Here is a 23,246-nt window from a genome sequence, read left to right as displayed (position 1 = left end):
GGGTACCCAGGAAGGATGTGTATGGTATGTGTGCAAGTGCAGTGCCTTCTGCTGGGGGACCACTCACTGTTGTTAATCAGTGTTGTCTAAGGCATCAGTGTGCACGTCTGTTTTTAAAAACAGATGTACATAATTTAAACATCTGTGTTCTTCCTATTTATATCATGTGGGCTTTTCACGGGAATTTATGGGCTAAAGGGGATACTTTTTGGGGTTTCTCCTATCTCAAAGCCCACCCGCTAGGAAACCTTTGTCCCGAGTGAGAAAGCCCAACCTCCACTCGGACCGTGGACAGGATTTGAACCCGTGCGCTTGGAGATCCCTTAGACCACACGTGGTTCCACTGTACCACGGCAGCCCCTTAAAGGATAGGAAGAGAAACACTGATATGTTTGTATATACAATCTTTATTTGACCACCCTGCCTTGAAAGCAAGACCCTGCTATTATACAACACAGGAACACTCGTCACACTTATACGAGTCACTGAAGCAGTTTTCAGTAGAAACAAAGCATTTCAAGGCTTTTCCTTTACACCCATAACAACAAACAATAATACTTTTATCATACAATAATTTCCACCTTAGTCTCTTAACTGAGGATGACTGTTTTGTCATTGGTTTAAAAAATATACAAAAATAGGTGTACAAAATTGAAATGGAATAACCATCAGAGTATATGAGGAGCCTTGTGCGATAGGGGTCAACACCACCACCACCACCAAAATTGAGCTCTTTGTGTTTTCCACCAGACCAACTATTGATGAAATGTGGTGAAAATCAAATTTCAATAATCGTCCTTATAGCAGAGCTACACCAGGCTGAGCGTTGCTAACTTTGGTGTATAGAAAGCAGCTAGAAATAACTAGATGGATCAAGTTTTAGTGGGCAATAGAGTTCAACTAACATAGGCAGGCAGCTAATGTGAGCATGGTTGGGATACCACGCCCCACTCTCGACCAATTAGTGGTGTGGCAACCATGAGTCTCAGTCTGTGCTGTGTACATGCACTCATCTTATCATCTCATTTAGTGTTCTTTAGTCCTGGATTTATTATTATTAACCTCTCCATCCTTCCATCCAGCACCACATAAGCAACTTACACATTCATTGTTAAGTAATATGCCCAACAGTGATGGTGTCAATGAATAATGCCTTTATTACTGACACAACATTGTAAAAACCCACAAAATTTTGATAGCTATATTCATAGTACCAGTTACCTGTGGTCTGATTTGGGCAGCAATCCAAGGAAACCCATTTTTTCTTTTTGTGGGTTTTTGGTTTATTTCTTTCTTTCAGGTAAACTCACAGTATAGGCTTTCCATTGATGTATGATACTTTATAGTTACGCCTTTTTCTATGTGCTACAATTGTTCAAAGTTAACCCTAAACCTTTCAAAACTACAATAGTGGCATGTTGGCCCCTATTGCATGGGGCTCTTCATATGAGGTGGATTTAAGATTCAGAATTTATGAATTCAAATTTGAACTGAGTGAAGATAATTTGACATTAGAATAAATTTTGAAGAAATAAAAATCAAATGTCTTAGGTTTTTCCTATATTATTACATATTTCCTTTTTGGTAGTACGACTATACCATTCAAGAAATTAAAGTAAGGCATGCAATAAATGAATGCAGACAAACTGCCTATGTTCCTACCATTAGCAAACCATGAAACATTTATAAATAAATATCCACATCTTTTGATAATCAAAGGTAGGCACTTCCATCTCCCACAGGCTTCACAACCTTAGGCCTCTCAATGTCACTACACAGCCCACCTGATTAATCCAAACACTTCACAGCCAGAGGCAGCCTGTTTGAGAAGCATAAGATACACTACAGCAACATGAGAGTAATGGTGCACACAGCATCCATCGTTAGGTATTCATGGTGCCTTCTTACAGGCAAAAAGTATTCTGAAAAAAGTATAAAAGTAACAAAATCAACTCCTTCAAGGGTAATATGCAATAATTAATATCTTCATGTGGCCTTAAAATGCTATCATGTACAGTACAGTAGTCACTTACTCATGTACATCACAATAACAATTTAACTCTGAATGAATTATGTTACTAGTTTCAACAGCAACAAACCCATGAAGAGGGGGTTACTTGCCTTCACCTTCCCTTCAATATATTTCTTCAGAACTTAATCTTAAAAAAGTCTTGTAGTCAAAGTTCAAAAACCCGAAATACAATCACTCAGTACGGAAGTTCATCCAAATTTGCAGTTATTATGAGAATGGAAATTAATAAAATAAAATTAAAAGTTTGTCAGGATTAATATCATCAGAATGGCCTTACACCATCTGCTACATATTCAGGTAATAGTTAATATAATATTACAGGCTCACTATTGATTTCAATTTAAGCCTTGTTTACTAAATTAGTTATGCTACAGTGAAATTTTAATGCCTTGTTTGCCATACTCTATTACAGTTATGCCACATTTTTGTAATCAGTGGCAGGGAAGGATGATAGTGTTAACTTTTATATCTAGAATGGTGTGTGGTCAGATGCAGCCTTTCTTGATTTGTTTGAATTTAGAATTAACCTCTAACCCTAACTCAAGTGTTTCAAGCATTATATATTCAACAATATAGATGTAAAGTTGTAAAACTGGCAACAAAGGCTCAAAATAAATATAATAATTACTTCTCTAACCAGACTACAATAAATTTATTACTTTAGCCAGATTAGTCTTGCTGTCTATGTGATACTGTTCTGTGCCACAAACACTGAATCTCTTAACATGTGATATCTGCTCCAGCAACAGTCAGTCACCAAGCCATTTTATATTATTTAACCAAAGTTAGTGTTCCATTACTTTTTTTTTAAAGAAAGCTATACACTATATTGGGAGTTTAATGCAGATGAGCAAACCATATCAGTGTTTGGACTTTGTTTTCCTCTATGTGCTTTTAAGCCAAAAACCCCCACTAGTATTGGAGTTGCCCTCTGATGCCTAGAACATTTGACGTTGTACCACTACTAAAATTGTCATGTGGAAATTTTGTTTATTGTAATTTGTATTAAAGACGACATGCCTGATTATGTACAGTGTTTAAAGACTTTAGTGCAGATGTAAATTAAGCATTGCTAAATCTGCTACTTAATAATCATCTGGAAACATGTCTTAGCTGCATGACTTGTGCTCTAACCTTCTCTACTTAGAACTGTATATGGTAAGATTTCCCTTCAATGAAAACTAACATTCCTTGCAAGTTTATGCTATCTGTTCCAAATAATTCTTAAAACTGCCCATTATAAAAACAAGCATACCATTTATCACGAGCTTTATCACATCTTACTTTAGTTTTGAAGCTTTAAAGTGTTAATTATAGAGGAAATTATGTGCATAAGTATGTGGCTACTTGTCATTCTCTCACTCACTAAATATTGTAAAACTATGGTACAAAACCAGTCACAGATGAACCTGTACATACTCTCAATATCAAGGTGCACTGCTGCACCCACTCTTCAACAAGAAACAGTAACAACTCCCTATGGCACATCATCACGTCATATGGCAGAATCAGGCCACTTCAAATATAAAAACTGACAAAATTCAACTTATGTCGTACAAGTAACTGAAACGATATTAACACTCTTGACGAGACTGCATTAAATTATTCTAACCAGAGTAATGAGTAACATTTGGCATTATTGAAGCAGATTACTATGTACAGAATTTTTGACATCTTTGTTCACAAGCTCTCTTTAAATGACAAATACTAATACTTAAGAGTCTCTGGCAGGGACTGTGATTCCCCAAGAGGCTGGAAAGAGCTGCAGTGAGTGTAGTTGTCATAAGTGTTTGTGGACCACAATTCTCCATTAGTGAACTCAACTGTTGAGTATCTACAGGCCTCGATGATTTGGAAGTCAAGGCCTCTGCCTCCCCCGCTTTCTGTTCAGCTGCCAATATATATATAGTGGAGACATCTTAATGGTCTAACTTTTCAATACTTGAACACAAAAGTTCGATTTAATACTTAAAAAAATACATGATAGTCAAATGTCCACATGTAAACAAAGGCTCCTTATCCTCTCCCTCACCCTCTGCCAGTTGTACTGCTGCGGTCTTCAGAATAACATTCGTGCGTTTTGTCTGTAATTTTTCATTTATAAACTTACATTAACTCCAAAGGCTTATTAGTGGTGAAAATATCTGGTAATTGAATGGCCGCACACATGGTTGTAAACAAAGCTCTGGACTCTCCCTCTCCAACACCACTATTGTCCCGTTCTGATACCATATTACCCGATAAACCGGTGCGCATCCCTAGTCCTGCCGCAGTCTTGACAAAAACCACATTCTTCTGTGTTCTGTTGGTAGTTTTTCATTTAGAAACTTTAATAAGCCTTTAGAGGTGAAAATAAGGAATCTAGTGAAAGTGCAAAGATTAGTGAGCCACATCCCTCCACTAGTGGGTTTACAGTAATCACACCAGATGTTTTCATGGATGGTGACTTGTCCTCTGACAACCTTACCCTCTCCACCCTTCTCTTTTCCTCTTCTATGTTATACATCACCAACCTTCACTTACAGTATGTACAAATCAAATTAAAAAAAAAAAATTACATTGAAAATTTTTTAAAATTGCTAAGATCAGAACGAATAACCTGATTTATAGGTATTGCTAGTCGAACTTGACACTCGAACAGCCATCTGGAATTAATTAAGTTCAAGTATTGAATCCACCGTGTATTATATATATATATATATATATATATATATATATATATATATATATATATATATATATATATATATATATATATACTGGCAAGCAGCAAGAATACTCACCATTCAGTTGTCTTGGTGAAAGGTAGGAAGCAGGGGTGTGCTCTCCAGATCAGCCTAGCCTAAGGCAATTGTGTATTCCAAACAATGCAGTATTCAGACCAATGTAACCTGGTAATAATGTTTGATAGGCTATAAATGCTCCAGATGAAAGAGCCAATTAAGAACGTATTACACTCATAAGTGTAAATCAACAAACTGGTATCATTCACTCTTCACATCACACGTGTGTGGCTGCAAGGGGACAAAGATTGACTGTGCTATTTTTCTTTTCTTACTTATAAAATACATCCCACCAAATACAGCACCACAGGAAAAAAAGCACAATATAGTCACTGTTCTGTGAAATCAGCCTGTAGGATGGACAGAAGAGATACAAATTATCACAATATCTAGGTAGGTAGCAGTTAGTTAGTTATCTTGCCTCACAAAACAATTCAAAGATGCAAATAGAACAAAGTGTGCTTAATTACTTATGAATTAAAGAAAATTCAATTATGAACAATAATAATAAAAAAAATTTCAAGAGTTTTGAGCAACACCAAATATCTAATTCCCATAATGTTCATTGTAAAGCTTTAAGATTATGTACACTACGACCTTTCTGGGTCTGTGGTGTTCACCCACTTGAAAGAAGACCTAAAACTTTGCTGTCATAATTTTGGCAATAGTTTTAGTTGAAGATAATGGAACAAATATTTAAAATAGCAAACTAGAATAGTTGATGATGATAACCAGAATTATTAAATAATACAGAATTTGATTACCTTCAAGAGATGAAGATGTCCTTTGTTATCTGATAAACTGCTGCATTACAGGAAACCCCTAAGGGTGAGAGACAAAAGGTACTACAAACACAAGTCATTGGTCAACTAATAAACATCAACGCTAAAGAGAAAAAGACTATGCAGCACCAAGGTCATCGCATATTTCTCTTCATTGCTGCTCGCAGGAGGGAGTCAAAGTCTAATGGGTCGGCTTGTCTTGCAATTAGTCCCCCTTCATAGGATTCAGCAGGCTCAGCATCTGGTGGGAGATAAAATACAATGTGTGCAGAAACTCATGTTACACTCTGTAATTGTAAATCTTATTCATGTTATTGTTCACTCCACTATTTGCCCATTAAGTTTTTTTTAAAGAGAAGGATAATCATCTCAGGTAGATCACTTCTTAGCTAGCTCACATACAACCTTTCCTTGAAGCTTTATTTTCAGCATTATTGCACCTCCTATAGTGATCATTTATAGTCTTACCCAGGTCAGAGTAGGACACCTTGCAGAAGGCCCGTCGGCCCCCAAAGCAGAGGTCATAACGAGGAAGTTTTGGATCGTCGTTTCCATGTTCAACTGCACAGTAGGCTTCATCCCGGTTTTTGTACGTGACAAAGCCATAGTTGTCTCTACGGGTGCAAAAATAGCCGATATATCAATAGGAATGCCAGTAAACAATAAGACCACTACTACCGTTTCCAGCAATTGATTGCAAAGGTGAAAGGAAAGGTTGCTGAAAATCGTTAAATCAATATGGTCAAATATATCCCACACACTTTAATAAATCAAGTCACATTAAAAGTCTATTAATAACGGAAAAAGGCGGCAGCTGTCTCTGCCAGTTTTTCTCTCCCACAAGTGGTAACTCTGTCCATGTATGGGAGGATTTCACTCCATGTTATTTAAGACAGAAGGAATTAAAAACTTTTCATCTAACTCCTCTCCTCTAACTGACCATCTTCAACAACCTCTACACAGCCACTATACACTTATGTGAATATGAATGAGAGGATGCACACACGTACCCATGTTCCCTGAAGTGGACACTAATGTCAACAATGGTACCATACTTCTCAAAACGTGTCCGTAACTCTGCCTTGGTGGTCCCCTCAGAAATACGGCCAATGTATATCACCCGCCGTTCCTCCACCTGTTTCACTCTGTTCTCATCCTCCTGTTGGAAAGTAAGATAGAATTGCAATGTAACTGTGTACATGCACGCATAGATGTCACACAATCCTTTACATAGTATGACACCAACACTGACTAACTGATTAATTTTACAGGTCAAGCTGAGATCTATATATTTCATTTACTGGAATATCAATTTCCTTAAATTATCTAAACCCTTCGCCAAAGAAATTTGCATACTTTTTGATGTGCAGCATAAGGCAACATAATTGTTTGTTTATGGCTGCCAAACACAGCTTAATGTATTACTTTACTTTCCTCAAACAAACACTCCCCATTATATATTTCCAACCTACTAATAGCCTCCAACTTACCGGCCTCCTGGACCTGCCGGAAAGGCTACGGGAGGGTGAGCGAGAGTGTCCTGCACCCCTCCAAATAGGTGATCGGGACCGAGACCGAGACCGAGACCGAGACCGTCCACCTCTGTAGTGAGATGAGCCGGACCGTGACCCACTGGGCGAGTGTCTCTTCCTGCTTGAACCCCAGCGCCAGTAACCCCACCTGAAGAAAGGAGAACTGATGAAGGCCGTCACACACATAACTGTTTTAGTCTTGAATGACACATATCTCCACTCTATTATCCTATTAGTTGTTGTTGGGATCTCACCTGTCTCTGGTCTTGGAAGAGCAGGACCGTGAGCGGGACCTTGATCTAGATCTGGAGCTGGAGTAACTGTGACTGTGGGATGAGGAAGAGGAACTGCCTCTTGACCTAGAACGAGAGCGTGACCTTGACCACCTCCTCCATGGCCTGGGAGACTGTGACGAACGGGATCCCCTGTAGCTCCTCCTCTTGCTGCGGGAAGAACGGTGGTGTCTGTGAGAGTGCCTCTTCTTGTTGAGGACTGGGCTCCTGCTGTGACTTCTACTTCTACTTCGACTCCTGCTTCTGCTAGAAGATGACCATCTTCTGGAGGACAAGCCTTGGTGGGATCCTGCCTTCCAGTGTGTGTCAGGTTTGGTGGATGAGTTTTTGAAAAACACCAGGCTTCCTAGTGTGTTTTCACCATTCTTGATTTTGGAGTCTGGACGTACAGGAATGACCTCTGAAGAGCCTTCATTGTTTATAGTGCCAGGATTCACTCTGGTCAGAATCTCAGGCTCAGAGTCTCCCTCCAGCTCACCTTCTTCCATTTCCTCTTTGGGAGCAGTTTCAGGCTCCTGAGGTGGGTCCTGGACATCCTGCTCCTCAGCCATGGTCTGAGTGGGGATTTGTGTCCCCTCAACAGCCTCAGTGGCTTGTTGGGGACTGTTGGCAATAGTGCTGGTGGTAGAGGAAGCAGGAGAGGGACACCTGCTGTTCTGGGCACTCTTAATTCTCTGCCGGTATTCAGAGAGATTCAGTTTCCGTTTGTGCTTCTTGGTTTCCTGCTGTTTTTGGATGTCAGGCTCCTTCTCTTCAGCTTTCACTTCAGTGCCAGCCTCCTCCTGCACCTCCTCCTCCCTGGGTTTGACATTGCTTATATCAGTTACATAGGCAGGCAATTTGTTATAAACATCTGCTTTGTCACCATTATCTCCCTTTTTCCTTTCGCCTGATGTATTGGTAGGATCCTGGGATATCTTGAATTCTTTACTTTCTTTCTTGCGTTCTTCGATTTCCACACTGGCATCACTCACATCACCGGACTCTACGCCACTGTCTTTCTTCCCTACATCATCTTGTCCATCATCAGAGGAGGTGGTCCCAGATTTCTTGACATCACCATCTTTCGTGGGTATTGTGGTGTAGTACTCTGGCAGCTTATTGAACGAACGATCTGAGGATGTTCGATTACCACGCTTGGTTTTGTCAGTGGAGCAGCAGTAGTCATGGTCCAAAGGTGGTGGCACTCTCTGGTCCTTTTGGCTCTGTGAATATAAGAAACACCAAGTGATATATACTACAAGGGAGTATAATATCCATTAAATAAGAGTGTAGTATTTTAATCAAGCCTACACTTGAAGGATGTTACAAACTAGGGGGAGAGTAGGAGAGAGAATCCTGATACCATTCAAAGGTTGTTACACACTGAGAGAGAGAGAGAGAGAGAGAGAGAGAGAGAGAGAGAGAGAGAGAGAGAGAGAGAGAGAGAGAGAGAGAGAGAGTACCCATCTCTGCCAATTGTTTGGAATCAGGAGTATGCCTCAGCTGGAACTAGTTTGGTTCCTACCTGCTGAGGTCCAGCTGGTGGCTGTGGCTGCTGTGCTGGTGCTCTGCTCCCTTTGGTGCGGTGGGAACTGCTTGAGTCCTTTGTCTTGGCTCCCCTTCCCTTGCGCACTGCGACTGGCTCTGATAACATCTGTGTGCTTTTCCGCTTAGTTGATGCTGGAAAACCGTGGCAATTTATGATGGTGAAACATGCATAGACATACATTTTATGGTGTATCATTGAACTTGTAAATAATTACTGCTGTCATACTTGATGGTTTACTATATGCATGCGAGTTTAGACAGGATTTTCCTTTTTAATGAAGACTGCACTCACTGAGAGGTATACAAGTGCACACACGCACGCACACACTGAAATAAGAAAGTAAACCTACCTTTTATCTTTTCAATAATTTCCTTAGGAAGTGCATCCTTAATATTCTGGTGCGTGGGCGAGGCCTGCAAAGTCTTCTTATGTTGAGAGATCTCTGTGTTTGGGGTCTGGAGGCTGTCTGTGGGCACTCCTGTTTCCTTGTTTACTCCAGCTGCTGCACACTCTGGTCTAGGACTGTCACTGTCTGGAGTGTTGACAGCCTCTGATGCCTCAAACTGAGCAAGAAGGCTGGCTAGATCACCAGCCTCAAGAACTGAAAGACATGATATATCAAAGTTACATAAACAAATACCTAACTTCCTATAACAAAGATAATGACTAATGAATACAAATATATAAATTTCTTTCAACAAATACTAGTGATACAACAATGTAACAAACATACCTGGAGTTTTCTCAGAAACAGTTTCAACATCAACATCTTCCTCTGGGGTATGGTCAAGGGCATCAGTCAGAGTTTGCGGGTTCACTTTAAACTGAGGGAGGGGCACCAGGGAGCCCGCCTCATCAACCATGGCCAACACAACAGAACCAGCTGGAAGCTTCATGTCCTTCCTCTCTGTAGCTAGAGAAGGTTGCTGGGTCTCCTGTTAAGGACACAAATGGTCTTAATGAAGCAGCAACCAACACAACACTGAAAGTACACTAATTCTACATCTTGTGATACCTATTGACGCTAACTCTTCCACAATAACCCCAAAATGTGCCATCCAATTGCCAATGTCACTCACCTCTTTATCACTGGCTTGTCTTTGAACTTTGTCAGACTCGATGTCTTCAACACCTTTCAAGAAAATAAAACATCAGTCATGATATCTGAAATTCTAAAGTATAAATCTAATTCAGCAATAAGCTTTTCCAAACTTTCACTTTTCATTGCTTTGGTTGAAATTCACATGGAGTAATAAAAAACAATTTCCTTACAAGCAGGTCATAATCTTGTAACTCTTTTTCTAGCACTCTAAACAGAAAAAAGAAATGATGATGATGATGATGATAATAATAATAAGTTGCTTTATTTCTCCCCATGAAAGAGCAAACACTCACCTTGTATGGATATTTGAGACACCTCTAAAGGCTCCCTTTTCACATCTATGGAATCCAAATCGCACTCCACCTCTTGTTTTATAGTTGATGGTCCCCTCTTGCCTTTCACTTCTTTCATTTGCCATCTCTCTTCTTTCTCTTGCTTTACTGGTGATGGTACTGCTGGTTCCTCAATCAACATGGAACAATCCAGCTCCCCAGCAATCTCTGTCATGATGTCCTCTTCCCTCACCTGGCTGGCAGTCCCCCCGCTGTCTGGAGCCTGATGGAGAGGAGACATTACATAAATCTATAGTATTAAATGTAGTTACTTTCAGAGATAAAAGACTACTTGAAGGAATAAAATAAATAGAATTCATGACTAAGTAGTGCATGCTTCCTGTCTACATACCAGTAGCAAGTCAGGAGCCACACAGGGGCCAGCAAAAGAACACACAGACTCATTGCGTTGCCGCTGTCTTCTCTGCTGCTGCCGCCGTCCCACAGCCACTGAATGTGACACTGCCTCATCCACCACCAGCTCCTCCTCATCTGATGTCTGTAGGCAAGACAAGACAGAGTGAGGGCTAGGACCTCTTGGTTAGCAAAGAATGGGCATTGGAACTCAATGGAAAATATGCAAATACAAGAGAGAGAGAGAGAGAGAGAGAGAGAGAGAGAGAGAGAGAGAGAGAGAGAGAGAGAGAGAGAGAGAGAGAGAGAGAATTACATCTATCAACCATGTATTTAATTTCTTTCTCTTTTTTTCTCTCTCTCTCTTCCCAATATCTTCAATAAAATTAATCAGAAAGGAATGGAAGTAGTGATAAGTTACAAACTCTGTATATAAAATGCTACCATCATAGTGAATAAGGGCTAGTTGAGGAGAGACACTTAATTCAGTGAGAGATTCCTGTGTGTATTATTTGTACATGAAGGTCTTACACATCTTGACTTCAATGAATCTTTAAAAGAAGCTTAACAAGCAAGTGATACATTTACCTGCTACTTGTAATACCAGAACTGGCAAAAGCAAGTGGATTCAGAAGATAATAATGCTACTTTGCAGCTACTTCATGAAAGGAAAGGCTCAAAAGAAAATATGTGATGAATAAGAACATTTCAATAAGCAAATACAGGGTTCAGAATCTGTTCTCCCTGAACCTCAATAAGCCACTTTTCATCAATACATTACAACTGGCAGTACCCATGATGCTTCTACAGATAACTGGGGGGAAAAAATAATCACAGCAACACAAGAAGATAAAGCTTACACAAGCATGCAATTAAAAGGGCAAAGATACAGTGTGTACGATGTGCAACTGAAGCTGAACTTAAAGAGAATTAAAAGGGTCTTCCATGACAACCTTGACTTACCCTGCATTCTGGATGGTGATAACGAGAGAGAGAGAGAGAGAGAGAGAGAGAGAGAGAGAGAGAGAGAGAGAGAGAGAGAGAGAGAGAGAGAGAGAGACTTAACACAAGAAAGGGAAATGTTTCCCTGCCTAGGTTACACATGCAACCAAGTACTACCTCTCCATTTGCCTTCTCAGCTAGACTGAACGTCAACTCAGTAAAGAAATCTTCATCTGATGCCTGCAAAAAGTTAATGGCTGTTAGATGGTGATCCACCACACAAGAGCTGTCCTCAGACACACAAGCACATAAAAATGCAAATAGTACTTTACACACAAAAACTAGCTAATGGTATTCCACACAAATACAAAATAAGTGGTTAGATACATGAGACTATAATATCTAACACTACCCAAAAAAATCACAGCAGCATAAAAATAAATATTAGTGCAATCCTATTCAGCAATACAGGAGCCATCCCTGCACCTCAGCCTTCACTAGACACCCAAGCCACAGCTACATTATGTAACCACTACATAGAAAATCAATACTGTAATGATACCAATAAATTTCTCAATACCATCTGATAGATAACCAAGTCAACAACAAATCAGCTGCTTTTTTTTTTTTTTTTTTTTTTTACATTACAAGGGCTCTGGCCAAGGGCAAACAAAGTGTTGGAAAAAAAAAGATCCCGCTGGTTGCCAGGCCCTGTTAAGAAGAAAGTAGAAAGAGAAAAAACAAAAAAAATCTAAAAGGAGGGTCCAGTTAACGTAAGAGGTGTCTTGACACTCCTCTTTTGAAAGAGTTTAAGTCATAGGCAGGTGGAAATACAGACACAGGTAGAGAGTTCCAGAGTTTACCAGTGTAGGGAATGAAGGAGTGAAGATACTGGTTAACTCTTGCATTAGGAAGATGGACAGAATAGGGATGAGAAGAAGTAGAGAGTCTTGTGCAGCGAGGCCGCAGGAGGGGAAGGCATGCAGTTAGCAAGTTCAGAAGAGCAGACAGCATGAAAACAGCGGTAGAAGACAGATAAAGATGCAACATTGCGGCGGTGACTTAAAGAATCAAGACAGTCAGTTAGAGGAGAAGAGTTGATAAGACGAAAAGCTTTAGATTCCACCTTGTTTAGTAAAGCTGTGTGTGGATCCCCAGACATGAGAGCCATACTCCATACACGGGCGGATAAGGCCCTTGTACAGAGCAAGCAGCTGGGAGGAGAGAAAAATGGACGAAGACGCCATAGGACACCTAACTTCTTGGAAGCTGATTTAGCAAGAGTAGAGATGTGAAATTTCCAGTTTAGATTTTTAGTGAAGGATAGACCGAGTGTGTTTAATGTAGAGGAGAGGGAAGTTGAGTGTTATTGAAGAAGAGAGGATAGTTGTCTGGAAGGTTATGTCGAGTAGATAGTTGTAGAAATTGAGTTTTGAGGCATTGAACAAAACCAGGTTTTCTCTGCCCCAATCAGAAACAAGTGAAAGATCAGAAGTTAGGCGTCCTATAGCATCTCGCCTTGAGTCATTTAATTGTTGTTGGGTTGGGCGTCTGTTGAACGCTGTTGAATAATGCAGGTGGTATCATCAGCATAGGAGTGGATAGGGCATTGAGTCAGATTTAGGAGATCATTGATGAATAATAGAAAGAGAGTGGGTGATAGGACAGAACCCTGTGGAACACCACTGTTGATAGTTTTAGGGAAGAACAGTGACCGTCTACTACAGCAGCAATAGAACGATCGGAAAGGAAACTGGAGATGAAGGTACAGAGAGAAGGATAGAATCCGTAGGAGGGTAGTTTAGAAATTAAAGATTTGTGCCAGACTCTATCGAAGGCTTTCGATATGTCAAGGCCGACAGCAAAGGTTTCACCAAAGTCCCTAAAAGAGGATGACCAAGATTCAGTTAGGAAAGTAAGAAGATCACCAGTAGATCTGCCTTTACGGAAACCATACTGGCAATCAGAGAGAAGGTTGTGAGCTGATAGATGTTGTTAGTCACATCACACAGTTCCCTTCCAAGACAATGAATGTGTTCAAACCATTTTGCATAACTTAAAGCAATGTGGAAAAAGTGTTTCTCCACTGTTGCATCTGTTGCTAAGACATATATACTTGATGTTCATGCCACAGCTAAACAAAGCTTCAAAATGTATAAAGAATATTTTCAACATAGAATAACCTGTACTTTCACCTCTGGCAGTATCCGCAGAAACTCGTGTTACACCCTGTATACTACCCATAAATGAATAAAATGAGCAAGCTAAGGAAAATTAGATCGAGATAATTTCATAAAGACATGAATTACTTCCTCAATAAAAAGAAAATACTAAACAGAATGAAAACAAATATAAATACATGAAAAAATAAACAGGAATTCCAAATGCAGGACTCACACTTGGTTCCTTGTCACTGTATAGACTCTCAGGCATCGGGGAAAGGAAAGGCAGCCTCAGTGACTGGCTCCACCTGTGCACGTGCTGTGTAACGCTGTCCTGGCCGGGGCTGCGACTCCCTGGTGGCTCATTACAGACCGACGAGTCATGCTGATCCGTGGCATGAAGACGTCCTTTCTCTGAGGCTTTATGCTGTGCTGCACTGGGTTTAGAGGTTTGCTGGAGCCACGTTAGAAGGTTTGAGAATGGGTTATTTTTTCTCAGTACACTGCCAACTGAACAATCTCTTGGTGACCTGATCGGTACTGTGGAAACGGCAACATTCCATTTGCTGTGCTCAAAATCTTGGTTTACATGATCACTGTCCAGTTCATCTATTCTTTGCTCTGTTTCCTTCAAGGCATCCAAGGTAAGGAGGGCAGGAGTTGTGAAGCACAGCTGAGGAAACAGGTGAGGCTCCTCGGAATATCTGGTACTGTAACTGTCAGAGGCGCTATCTTGGTAGCTTGGCGTGATGAAAACTGGCAGAGGTGACGAATGGACACCTTCAAGTGAGGTGCTTTTGCAAACCTCCTCATTTGGCATTGTCACATCTAACGTCTGCTCCAGATCAGTGTCTTGTGCATCAGACACACTGTGAGAAGGAGTCACCCCATACACACCATTCTCAATACCATTTCTATCAAACTCTTCCATGAGACTTACAAGGTCACTGGGAATTGCATCTTCCTTCTCAGTCCTGCAACCCAAGGCTTGGTTCTCACAGTGCGCTAGGGATGGAACCATTTCTTTCCTTTGCTTTTCTCTCACAATCCTGGGCGTGTCTGGGTTAAGGGCAAAGGTGTTTGGTGGAATGCCTGGCACTATCTGTGGGGTCTTGCCTTGCGTGAGCTGCATCACTAGTCTCTCGAGTTCTTGAAGGCGCCTCTGCTGGGCACAATTTTGTTTCTCTATTTTCCTGATTTCTTTCTGTAGTCTCTCACTTTCCTCCATTGTTTTCACAATCCGAGACTTGCATTTTTCCTGAGGATGCCTACTCGTCGATCTTTTATTCGCATCAGAGTAATGCCTGCTTGTCCTGTGATCGAACCACTTCCTCCGCGACTTGATGCGAGAGTGACTGTTCGCGTTCTCTCTCCAAAGCACCATTTTGGTAGCGAGGATGTTTAACAATATTCCAGCCACTAATAATTTCGACAACTTTAAACTCCAAACTCCGTCTTTGGCGTATTGCTTACTATATTAGTTTGTGACTGAGATTCACTTACTCGCCACCGTAAACAATGAAGCACAAAGCATCTTGGACTCGAAGGCAAAACACTCCGTAATTGCACTTTCTAGCGTGACGCGGTAAATGAATGAATTGTGTGCGTGTGCTGCTGGCCACCGTCTCGTGGTGGTGGTGGCAATCAATAACACCATGCCCGGTCAGCAAACATTCCTGATTCAGCTCAGGCAGTCATCGCTCCTCCAGTTGCTGATCTCTCAGCCGCGTCACATCGGGCCACCTCATTCAGCCCCACCACGTACGGACTTTTCTATGACTACACATATTCTCTTCTGCTTTTCCTAGTTCACCTTCTGCACTTCCTCGTGACGTCAACCTAGCAGGAATAAAACACGGTTTCTGCGTAGCGGTGCAGGCGTTCAGTCCCTTTCCTCTTCTCCTCTCGCTCGCTATCAACTGTAAACATTGCCAGACACCGCCTCCCTCCCAGACTCCCAGCTGTCCAGCCCCCACACCCACCGCCACTGCTGCTGCTGCTGCTGCTGCACCTCCACACTTGCACATACAGTAACTTCCCCGCCACACATACACAATGTTTTATTTATCCGAGTTTCTTATCGCCTTACAATATTTCTTCAAATGTCTACATCTTGGTGACGACACTTCTCTTGTAAACAAAACACAAACACGTGTACACGCGACGAGGCACACACAAGTGTACTGCGTTCTTACTATTCCCCAAGTGTGTGTGTGTTGAGCATACTGGGAACATTCTGAATACAGTCAAGATCTTCGTTCAAAATAAAAACGAGAGAGAGAGAGAGAGAGAGAGAGAGAGAGAGAGAGAGAGAGAGAGAGAGAGAGAGAGAGAGAGAGAGAGAGAGAGAATCTATTCCATCAAGCCTTTTAGTGTGGGGACTTTCCTATCACTTACATGACACACACTACTCATTAATGAACACCGCCGGCCCCTCCTCCCCACCACCCTCAAGACACTAGTACACCTCGCATAGGACATCACACCGCGACAAGAGAAATAAAGAGAAGCAATAGTGAACAGCAGCCTCGCGCCTCCACTGGCCACAAGACACAGAAACAATAGCTTTACAATAACATTAACCCCTTCAGTACCATGACACATTTCCTTATTCATTCTGCTTACTATTTGGTGATTTTATACAGCTTCAGAAACTCACGTGGGGGATTGAAATAGTGAAGACTGGGGCCATCAATCTTCTGAACTCCATAGACCCTTCCTAATGTCAATAAAATGGTTCTATCGTACGCAAATCTCAAAGTAAAAAGGTGACCTAGTATTGAAGGGGTTCAGGTTAGTCATCAATGTATGGCCTCTGACTTGACTTGGCACCTAATCAAATGACATGTTACTGCTATTATATTTCATACTATCAACGGTGTAGAAAAAAAAAAAAAAAATAAAAAATAAAATAAATAAATAAAAGAAAAAATAAAAAGAAAAAAGTATCAAATAAATAAAAAAAAAAAAAAAAAAGCGCTTCCTAATACCACACGAATAATTTTTACCCCGGAACTGTGTAGATATAATTTTTTTTTCTTCTATGTTCCCTACGTCAATGAAAACCTTCAGAATACGATCCAATAAAGTGTGTGTGTGTGTGTGTGTGTGTGTGTGTGTGTGTGTGTGTGTGTGTGTGTGTGTGTGTACAGAGGGCATTCAAAATATAGCCCAGATCTTCGTTCAAAATAGATATGCAGAGAGAGAGAGAGAGAGAGAGAGAGAGAGAGAGAGAGAGAGAGAGAGAGAGAGAGAGAGAGAGAGAGAGAGAGCTAATACCTAACCCCTCTGCAACAAATTTCGTTCACACACACAATACTCACAACATCCACACCGCGGTATCGTGTAACAGAGGAGCAATGACGCGGTCTGAACACTTGCTAACACTGAGACCACCATCACTGCTCCTTTCCCGCTAGATGAAGAAATAACGGAATAATGGCCGTCTCTCGTATACTCATCGCTACATTGCTTGCTTTATAAAACTCTCTCACCATGAGTGTTTTTAAGGCCACAGAGATGATTAGTCGGTTTCCCAATACTGTCTCTCCTGTTAATAGTAAAGAAATCTTGTTTATATCACTACAAAGGCAATATAAGTCTTTTAAAACTCGTGTGATTCTTTAGAATGTAGTGTCTCAAGAGTAAGGTTATTTGAATCGCCAAGTATGATTAAGCCACATCGTTTCTTTGCCTGTGAAGCTACTAGACTAACAACTGTGGCCAGAACCGAACACCTGTAGGAAAACAAACCACCAACACAGCAGTAGAGACAGGGTAGATACATACAACAGTAGCCACCCCAAGCACTGCAGGAACATCGCTCAGCTCTCCTATCGCTGCATGTGTGGCTGATAAGCACGCTAAGCCTCCAGAAGTCTCATTAAGTCAGGTGATATGCAAGTATTAATGTGTTCTATTGTGTATCTCATTGTGATCCTCAGTGTTAAATGTTATCTCCGTATACTCATTACATGTTATCTTCTTGTGCTTATTTAGTCTCTCTCTCTCTCTCTCTCTCTCTCTCTCCACACACACACACACATACTGTACACGTGTCGCCGGCCAGCGTGGAGGCACATCTACGCACAAGGGACAGGGAAAAATAGAGGCAAGGAGGATGTGAACAGGTGGGCTAACAGGTGTGCCACCACCCTCGATGCACCTACTAGCCCTTTGAAGCATTTGCCCTACCGCCACACACACACACACACACACACACACACACACACACACACACACACACACACACACACCTTTCCTAACACCTCGGCATCATCCAACACAACTTTCTGTAACACCAAGATCAAGGGAACACACAATACATGACCAGTTATTGAGTCAGGATCATCTATCAATTCACAAAGGGGACAGCAATACTTCTGCATATCTCAGTGAAATACTATCATTGATCAACTTGTTGGTCTGAGGCGAGATAAACTAAGGATTCAGGCTCACTCAGCACGGTGTTCCCATTGGTGCGATTCAGTGACACTCCCAGCAATGGCACAGAATTCGCCACCAATTACTCAGAGGGGAGCGAGGAAAGGCCAAAAAATATCGTCAAATGGAACACTGGAGGCTGCGAGGTGGGTGAATCATGCAGGCAGCAGCTGGTGACTAATGCAGGTGGCCGATGGGGAGGGAGAAGTGTGGAAAACGGTGACAGGACACATGCGAGTACATTTCAATGATTTCAATGAAGGGTTTTAACACATCCAGGGCTTATGATGATGATGATGATGATGATGATGATGATGGTGGTGGTGGTATTCTTATTCCGGCTGGTGCTACGCTAAGCCTCGTCAAGGGGATGAAGTATACAAGACAGGCGGCAACCAATCCGGCAAGATATGGGGAACGCAACGCCGCATCTCAGCATCAGATAAGATAACAGTGGATAACATGGGTTTACATAGGAAGGCCTTCAAATGGAGCAGTGCATTGGCGAGGTCAAGGGGCCTGAGTTTTTCACCGACTAGAGGGGCTACACAGGTGCCGCCACGAAGCTCCACCAAGCAGACCACAGATGTTCCCAGCCCGAGGTACAGCGAGCCAGCGTGGCGTTGTGCGGCTTGACACCACCTCAACCATATCTCGTTTGCGGAGGGTTTAGTTTTGAAGGCCGATGATGGTGATAGTGATGATGGCAGAACAAATACAAGGGTCCCAATGTAGCCGTGGACTTTGAGCAGGCCTGTCACTGCCTAACCTCGTGCCACCAAGGAACACTGCTTGGTGTCCCGCGACACAAATATACTGTACATCATAAACTCAGGGAGGTGAAGCAGAAGAGAGCGAGTCGAGGCTTCGTGGGATGAGGTGATAATCTTAGCTAACTCTAGGGAACAAGAAATACAGCCATGACTAAATGCACACTGAACACACTGCTACTGTGTGTGTGTGTGTGTGTGTGTGTTTCACTGTTTGATCTGCTGCAGTCTCTGACGAAACAGCAGTGTGTAATTCACTGTTTGATCTGCTGACGAGACAGCCAGACGTTACCCTACGGAACGAGCTCAGAACTCATTATTTCCGATCTTGGGATAGGTCTGAGACCAGGCACACACCACACACCGGGACAAGGTCACAACTCCTCGATTTACATCCCGTACCTACTCACTGCTAGGTGAACAGGGGCTACACGTGAAAGGAGACACACCCAAATATCTCCACCCGGCCGGGGAATCGAACCCCGGTCATCTGGCTTGTGAAGCCAGCGCTCTAACCACTGAGCTACCGGGCCGTGTATGTGTGTGTGTTTCACTTTTTGATCTGCTGCAGTCTCTGACGAGACAGCAGTGTGTGTGTGTGTGTGTGTGTGTGTGTGTGTGTGTGTGTGTGTGTGTGTGTGTGTGTGTGTGTGTGTCCACGGGAGGTCCTCCACTACGGCAAGTAAGAGTTAATACCATCTTGACTTCCTGCCGGGCAAATCAACCCGGCGCCCTGCCCTGCCGTGGTCACCCCGCCCACGTACTGACACTTGCCGGCATTGTTCCCAAGATAGCCAGCCAGCCAGCCGGGGGGCGCGGCGTGCGGAGGGAGGAGGGGACGAAGAAAGTACACCACCACTTCATTACACTCCATGACGTCACACAACTCTTTTCACCAGGGCCCTGATAACACCTTATCGGCCAAGCCACAACACCACCACCAGTAAAGCCTAAGGTGAACACAGCATCCCCAGCCCCCTCCTCGTAGCCTCACTTCACCCGCGGCGCACACTGCCAACACGAACAAGGCCACCAAACGTTTCCTTAGCCTGTCAACAGCTGATCAGGCGCCTCACTCGGTCACACGGGCACCGAACACATCACATTGCTATCTCTCGCCCTCTTCCCCTATCTGGCCACATCACTGACGATAATTAACCCTTTCAGTACTGGGTCGCATTATTACCTCGAGATTTGTGTACGATTAGACCATTTCATTGATATTACGAAGGGTCTATGGAGGTCAGAAGATTAATGGCCACAGTCTTCACTATTTCAATCCCCAACATATGTTTCTGAAGGTGTATAAATTCACCCAATGGTAAGCAGAATGAATAAGGAAACGCGTCATGGTACTGAAGGGTATAATTCCACTAATCTTCGCCTCGCCACGCTCCATCAGGCTTTTTTTTTTTTCTTTTCTTATATAAGAGGGGAAATCTGGCTAAGGGCAAGAAAAACGAACAAACAAAAAGGTCCACTTAGATGCCAGTCCCCGAGGTGCTGGGTTCAACATACACGCCTCCAAATTGCCAGTACATTTCTCACCATGGCTACTGAATAAATTATGTGGTGGATAAATGTATTGGAGGAGGAGGAGGAGGAGGAGGAAAATTATAAGTATGCAACCTGCACAAAATTATTATTCATAGTAACATCACTATCATCATCATCGCCCTGACTCCCTCAATCAGTCCTAATCACCACGAGACGCTCATGTTAGCAGAAAATAACACCATCACACCGTCTGACGTAAACACCATCACACCATACAGGCCAAGCAGGACAGACACTTGATAAGGCTAGGACACGACACACGACGCACACACACACACACACACACACACAGTCATGTTTACGTATCTCTAGGCACACTCAGAACACACGTATCACTTCCTAACCTCACCAAACCACCTACAGGAGCGGACATGGGCGTGTGATGTGCGTACGTGCTCCACCAAACACCACTGCCTGGGGATACTGGCGCCTCTCACAGGTAGCCTGGACGCCCGCCAACCATTACTCTCTGCCAGCACGCAATGGTACTACTTGCGCACCTTACCCTCCCCCCAACCCATTATTACAACCACTGCACTCAGCCCCATATTCTGAAACGCTTTGCTCTCTCACCATCACTGCTTGCCAAAGACTCCAGTTGAAGACACTCGTGTTTTTAAGAGTATTTTTATTATTCTAGCGATAAAATGGCAAGATTTCTAGTTTTTTAAAAGGAGAAACACTTGAAAACCCGACTAGTTGTCTCTGTGGCCTTGCAAAATCGTCGTAGTGAAAAGAAAAGGCGTTTCTGCATACGGGCGTCAATCCTATGCTACCATATACCACCACCAATAACCTCATCTCACGCCCTCCACGTAATCCACTCCACCCAACGTGCCCCGAATCTTATCTAACAGCCACCACTCCGCGCCTCTCAGCCAGCTTGAACCCCGCCCACCGGATTCAATGCACTGCCCACTACTCATTGTAAAGCCGGTGCCAACTCCGCACTACTACATTGTTCAGTACCCAGCAGGGGGCAAAGACACTACTCTCCCATTCACTAAGGAAGCCCACGCCCAACTCACTCCTGTCTCCCTCCCCTCCCTCCTGTGTGAGACCAAACTTCCAATCTTGCACAGTCAGGCATAGAACGGACTGAGTAATCATGCTAGTGTTGAGTCAATAGGGAGCTTTAAAAGATTAGATATATTTATGGATGGGGATGGTAGATGGGATTAAGTAGCTTTGCTCATAAGGGACTGCCACGTGTAGGCCAACAGTCTCTTGCAGCTTCCCTCTTGTCTTATGTTCTTTACTCCTTCAATACCATGACGTATTTTCCTATTCATTTTGCGTATTATTTGGTGATTTTATAGATTCAGAAACTCATGTCGGGATTAAGATAGTGAAAATTGTGGCCATTAATCTTTTGACCTTCACAGACCCATCCTGATGTCAATAAAATAGTCTTATTATAGCAAAAACTAAAGGTAGAAATGCATTCCAGTACTGAAGGCGTTAACCCACCATAGCTGTTCCTTGCATGTAGGTTGGTCAATTAATGGTATATCTAGATAAGGTGTGAGATGAAATGCCAATAATTCTGTAGCCTGTGTTGTGTAAGCTGTGAGCGAGTGGAGGCCTGACGATGAATAGCAAAACAGGGCCAGTTCATCCTTGACTTCCTCACTCACTTAATTTAGGCAAGTAATGAAGGTCAGTCACCCTCAAACATGGAATCTCTTACGGTCATTTACTGTGGTGCAAAGTTCAGAAAAAAATATAAACCAATAAAAAAAATAAAATAAGAAATAAAATAATAATAAAATAAATCAAATGAAATAAACATAAATGAATAAATAGAAAAATAAATAGATAAATAAAAAAAAAAATTCACATCTTGTCCTACCCAGTGCTGACCAGAGGATAATATTAAAGTACTATAAGCCAAATCACCAATCCAACCCCTTAAGTACCATGATCCTTTTCCACATCCATTCTGGCTACTATTTGGTGATTTTCTACAGCTTCACAAAATCATGTGGAGATTAAAATAGTGAAGGCTGTGGCTGTTAATCTTCTGCCCTCCACAGACCTTCCCTAATGTCAATAAAATGGTCTAATCATAAACAAATCTCAAAGTAAAAATGAGTCCAATACTGAAGGCGTTAAACATGTCTATACACTCTTAATGGACAATTTCAGCTTGATTCAGAAGAGTAATGAAGCATAAAGAACACCACAAACCTTCACAGCTGTTCACATCATTAAACTTTGCCATAAGGTATAAATAAACCATACCACACATTTTTCTTGCCCACTATCAGTTCCAATAGTTATGAGAGAGAGAGAGAGAGAGAGAGAGAGAGAGAGAGAGAGAGAGAGAGAGAGAGAGAGAGAGAGAGAGTTTGTACATTATTAGTCTGTTTTCTTAAGTGTTTTTGAGTGATATTTCCACGTATCCCCCACAAACACCCACAGACATTACATAAATTTCTTCGTGATCTTCCTTCTTCTAGTTCTTATCCATTTTTTCACTCTGTTCATCATTACTTTATGTGTGGAGACTTACAGAAGGGAGACAAACAAGGCAATGCACATATTGAAGGATGATTGACTCCTTCAGTGCTATGACATGTTTTCATATACATTCTGCTTACTATTTGGTGATTTTATACAACTTCAGAA

The 23,246-nt window shown here is 42.1% G+C and overlaps 1 protein-coding gene across 2 annotated transcripts; it reads right to left on the bottom strand.

Annotated features, from left to right (window-relative positions):
• Positions 1 to 389: 389 nt before the first annotated feature.
• Positions 390 to 15,853, bottom strand: LOC123509926 (serine/arginine repetitive matrix protein 2-like). Of its 2 annotated transcripts, XM_045264551.1 has the most exons (13): positions 14,081 to 15,853; positions 11,861 to 11,923; positions 10,740 to 10,886; positions 10,349 to 10,610; positions 10,033 to 10,085; positions 9,687 to 9,888; positions 9,303 to 9,554; positions 8,930 to 9,084; positions 7,384 to 8,627; positions 7,088 to 7,277; positions 6,608 to 6,756; positions 6,066 to 6,211; positions 390 to 5,838 (listed from the first exon to the last, which is right to left on the bottom strand). In XM_045264551.1, the coding sequence occupies exons 1-13, from the start codon at positions 15,227 to 15,229 to the stop codon at positions 5,732 to 5,734; spliced, it is 4,119 nt and encodes a 1,372-aa protein (XP_045120486.1). In that variant the 5' UTR covers positions 15,230 to 15,853; the 3' UTR covers positions 390 to 5,731. The 2 variants fall into 2 exon arrangements, with proteins under 2 accessions (XP_045120486.1, XP_045120488.1); XM_045264553.1 differs by lacking the exon at positions 11,861 to 11,923 and having other exon boundaries at positions 14,081 to 15,852.
• Between the last annotated feature and the right edge of the window lie 7,393 nt (positions 15,854 to 23,246).

The sequence above is a fragment of the Portunus trituberculatus genome, chromosome 27, assembly GCF_017591435.1.
Source record: "Portunus trituberculatus isolate SZX2019 chromosome 27, ASM1759143v1, whole genome shotgun sequence".
Taxonomy (NCBI): Eukaryota; Metazoa; Arthropoda; class Malacostraca; order Decapoda; family Portunidae; genus Portunus; species Portunus trituberculatus.
This window is presented reverse-complemented; position numbering and strand designations above follow the sequence as displayed.